The 3085-nt window shown below is 38.5% G+C and overlaps 1 protein-coding gene across 1 annotated transcript in view; it reads right to left on the bottom strand.

Annotated features, from left to right (window-relative positions):
* Positions 1-3085, bottom strand: part of LOC107099685 (regulator of G-protein signaling 1-like) — a 14658-nt gene that overhangs the window by 4492 nt on the left and 7081 nt on the right. The window contains exons 3-4 of the mRNA XM_015397911.1: positions 1333-1382; positions 1106-1239 (exon numbers count right to left, since the gene is read on the bottom strand). Of these exons, the coding sequence (XP_015253397.1) occupies positions 1106-1239; positions 1333-1382 (184 nt within the window). The remainder of the gene's footprint in view (positions 1-1105; positions 1240-1332; positions 1383-3085) is intronic.

Raw genomic sequence — 3085 nt, forward strand, 5'->3', positions numbered from 1 at the left:
CAGTGTGAGCGGCCATCTGCTGAGGCCCACTGGGGTTCAAGGAGACAGAAGCAGACATAGAAAAAGAAGCATAGATACAAAAGGCAACTGTAAAAGGCGCCCAAATCCAGGAAAACAACGGCCAGGCAGACGAGCTCCGAGCCAACTCCCATGTCGCAAGTCGATCTATAAACAAAGATGTTGATGGCAGCAGCACAGCTGATATTTCAATTGATAACGACGCTTTTCATCGGATAACGTCGTTTTATGGCAAACAGCCTGTCAGTGCTGCATGTCTCCTGCTAGAACCAGTCTGCTCCATTCAGACTCATCTTCTGATATTTCAATTGATAACGACGCTTTTCATCGGATAACATCAGGTTTTATGGCAAACAGCCTGACAGAGCAGCAGGCCTCCTGCTAGAACCAGTCTGCTCCATTCAGACTCATCTTCTGATATTTCTGATGCTAGGTTAGCAGAGCGCTTGGCAGATTTTGATCAACCAACAAAGGAAGACTGGGATAGAAAAAAACTTCTTAGTGCAAACTGTTCCCAGCGGGACTTAACAAACAAGTCCGTCTGTTAGCCACGCCCACTTCACATTTAAAGCCACACATGGAGTTAAATAATTCCAGCTATCTGTGGAAATATCTGCTACTGAATGAGGAACAGAAAAAATAATTTAGATCCAGATCTTTTCAGCAGAACCTGAATGTTCCTGAATGTTTCTGAATGTTTCTGAAGTTCTGTGTCATTTGGCTAAATAAAGGCTTCACTGCATCCAGGGTTTTCTTTCTATATATTCTGATCACACATTTAAAGGAGAAAATATGAGGTTCTATTGAGGAGGATTGTGGCTTCATTCACCAAGTGAACTTGAACTGGTTTGTGAACTTTTCAAAAAGTGAACTATGAACGTGAGCTGATTCATTTTCATCCGTGTGAGCTGAACTTTGAACTTCTTTTCAATTATAAACTTGGACAACATTGTCCGTGGGTGTTGGTTTCCTGAAGGTCACAGCGTCAGACATGCAGTTTTAGCAACGATAGAAGGATTTCCCAGAGAGGCTGCTTTGCCTCGAACCCTCATCCCGTCTCACAGCCACCGGTGTGTTCCAGACTTACTGGGGCTGGCCAGCAGGGCGTTCAAAGACTCAGCCCAGGACTCCAGCACGTCGTGGCTGATCCGCCCCTTCCTATTGTGGCCCACCTGACTCCACTGGCGCATGAAATGCAGGCGAGACCTCCTCTCTGTAGCGCTGTGGTTCGGAGCGACGCAGACAGACGAGCAGATATCAGTGAGAGACGGAAATCTATCAGAGATCAAAGCGATAGGAGGGAAACTTTCTCACCTGTTTTTCTCTTCTGCATTAAACAGGTTTGAGTGGGATGAATGAGGACTCTGAAAGGAGAAAATGGATTACATCATTTAGACATTCTGCAAGTTCACAGTAAAAAAAAAAAACAACTTTTACTACATTGAATATTTTATCAGCTCTTCAAACGAAGGGATTCGTTAAGATTTATCAAACTTGAGGCTCAGTCGCTTCTCAATCTGCACTTTTTGGAAAACGTTTTATCAAACAATCTACATTTTTGAAAGTTCTTGAAAGATTTATGTATTTTCTAATTTCTCTTAAAGAATTATTTTTAAGGTTACATGTTTGAAATTAAGAGAAATATCAGAATATATTAAAAGAAATAAAATTTTACAAATCATCTAATTGAAAAGGGTTTTGTTTTGAAATAAACAATTAAATTGTTGATCATTAAAAACTGCAATTTGAAAATCTACTTTCACATCATATTTATAAATAATTAATAAATCAAACATTTAAAAAAGGTAATTCTATTTTCTTTTGACTTCATCCTCTCCTCTTGGTCCCTAAACACACTGAGAACAGAGCTCAACCAATCACAGCTTCTCTATGGACGTAACCAGCTCTCTCCTCCGTTAGACTGACACATTTGAAAAGTTCATTTCTAAAAATGCATTTTTTATTTCAAGTCACAAAACACATTCTTTGCTGCAATAATAACGGAACAAAATTTACTAAATCTTCAGCCAATGTGGATCGCATAAAAAAAAAACAGTACAGATTATATATTTAATTAGAAAAATGAAGTTTATAGAATGTAAGGTTGTGCAGCTTGGAAACGGTTCAAGAAAATGTAATTCAAAGTGTTTAGACTTTAACTTGTGCAGCTGGAATCAGAGCGGATCAGAACCGAGTGTCTAGAATCAGATCGCTGGCAGTGAGCAAAGGATGCTGGGAGATTTATAGAAACAACATTAAAGTCCAAACGAGTTGTGGATGAGCCCCGATGTGGAATTTATTCAGAATCTCCTCTGGAAAGAATTTTAGAAGAAATAAGAACATCTAAAGACGTAATTTATCCCAACTGCATTCATGTCACTTTATCTCCATATTATGTGTTTTTGATATTTAGCTCAATGGGTCTTAGGAGTAAATTCCCCCTGGGATTACATATGTGAACTAAAGCAAAGTATTCATTGTAAAGACAATTGCTTGTTTTTGTATGACAGAAAGGCATTGAGGAATATTTTTCAGGTGGAACCACTGTTTTAAAGGTCAACATGCCTGATTTATAGGTGATTAAACAAAGAAAAAAATGAAATATATTTAGCCTCTCCAAATTACTTTCCAATTTTAACACTGCAAAACACCATGAAAGCCCATTTGAAACTCTGGATGAACCCTCAGACTTTATAGATCCACATCTTGACTATGACTCAAGCTAATTTAGACTGAACAAGTTCAAACATGTTTGTTCCACAAAGGTTTTAGTGGGCAGTGTGCGATTTTGTGATTTTGGCACAATGCTAAAACTTCAAAAATGTATTTTTCCACTCATCAAAGGAAATCTAGGCAGACAAATATGCTGATTTCCATTATTGGAGTCCTTCTGCCTACAGTAAAGCCTTTGCTCCTAAGATTTAGCCGTTGTTTTATTGAAATTTACCAATAATATCACCAAACTGAATAGAAAATAAGAACAACAGAGAAAGCTTATGTAATGCATGCCGGTTAGATCACCTAAAATGGTCGAACAATGACCTCTGACCCCTCCTCGGAAAGGTCT

Source organism: Cyprinodon variegatus, unplaced genomic scaffold, assembly GCF_000732505.1.
Source record: "Cyprinodon variegatus isolate N-32 unplaced genomic scaffold, C_variegatus-1.0 Scaffold897, whole genome shotgun sequence".
In the NCBI taxonomy this organism is placed as follows: domain Eukaryota; kingdom Metazoa; phylum Chordata; class Actinopteri; order Cyprinodontiformes; family Cyprinodontidae; genus Cyprinodon; species Cyprinodon variegatus.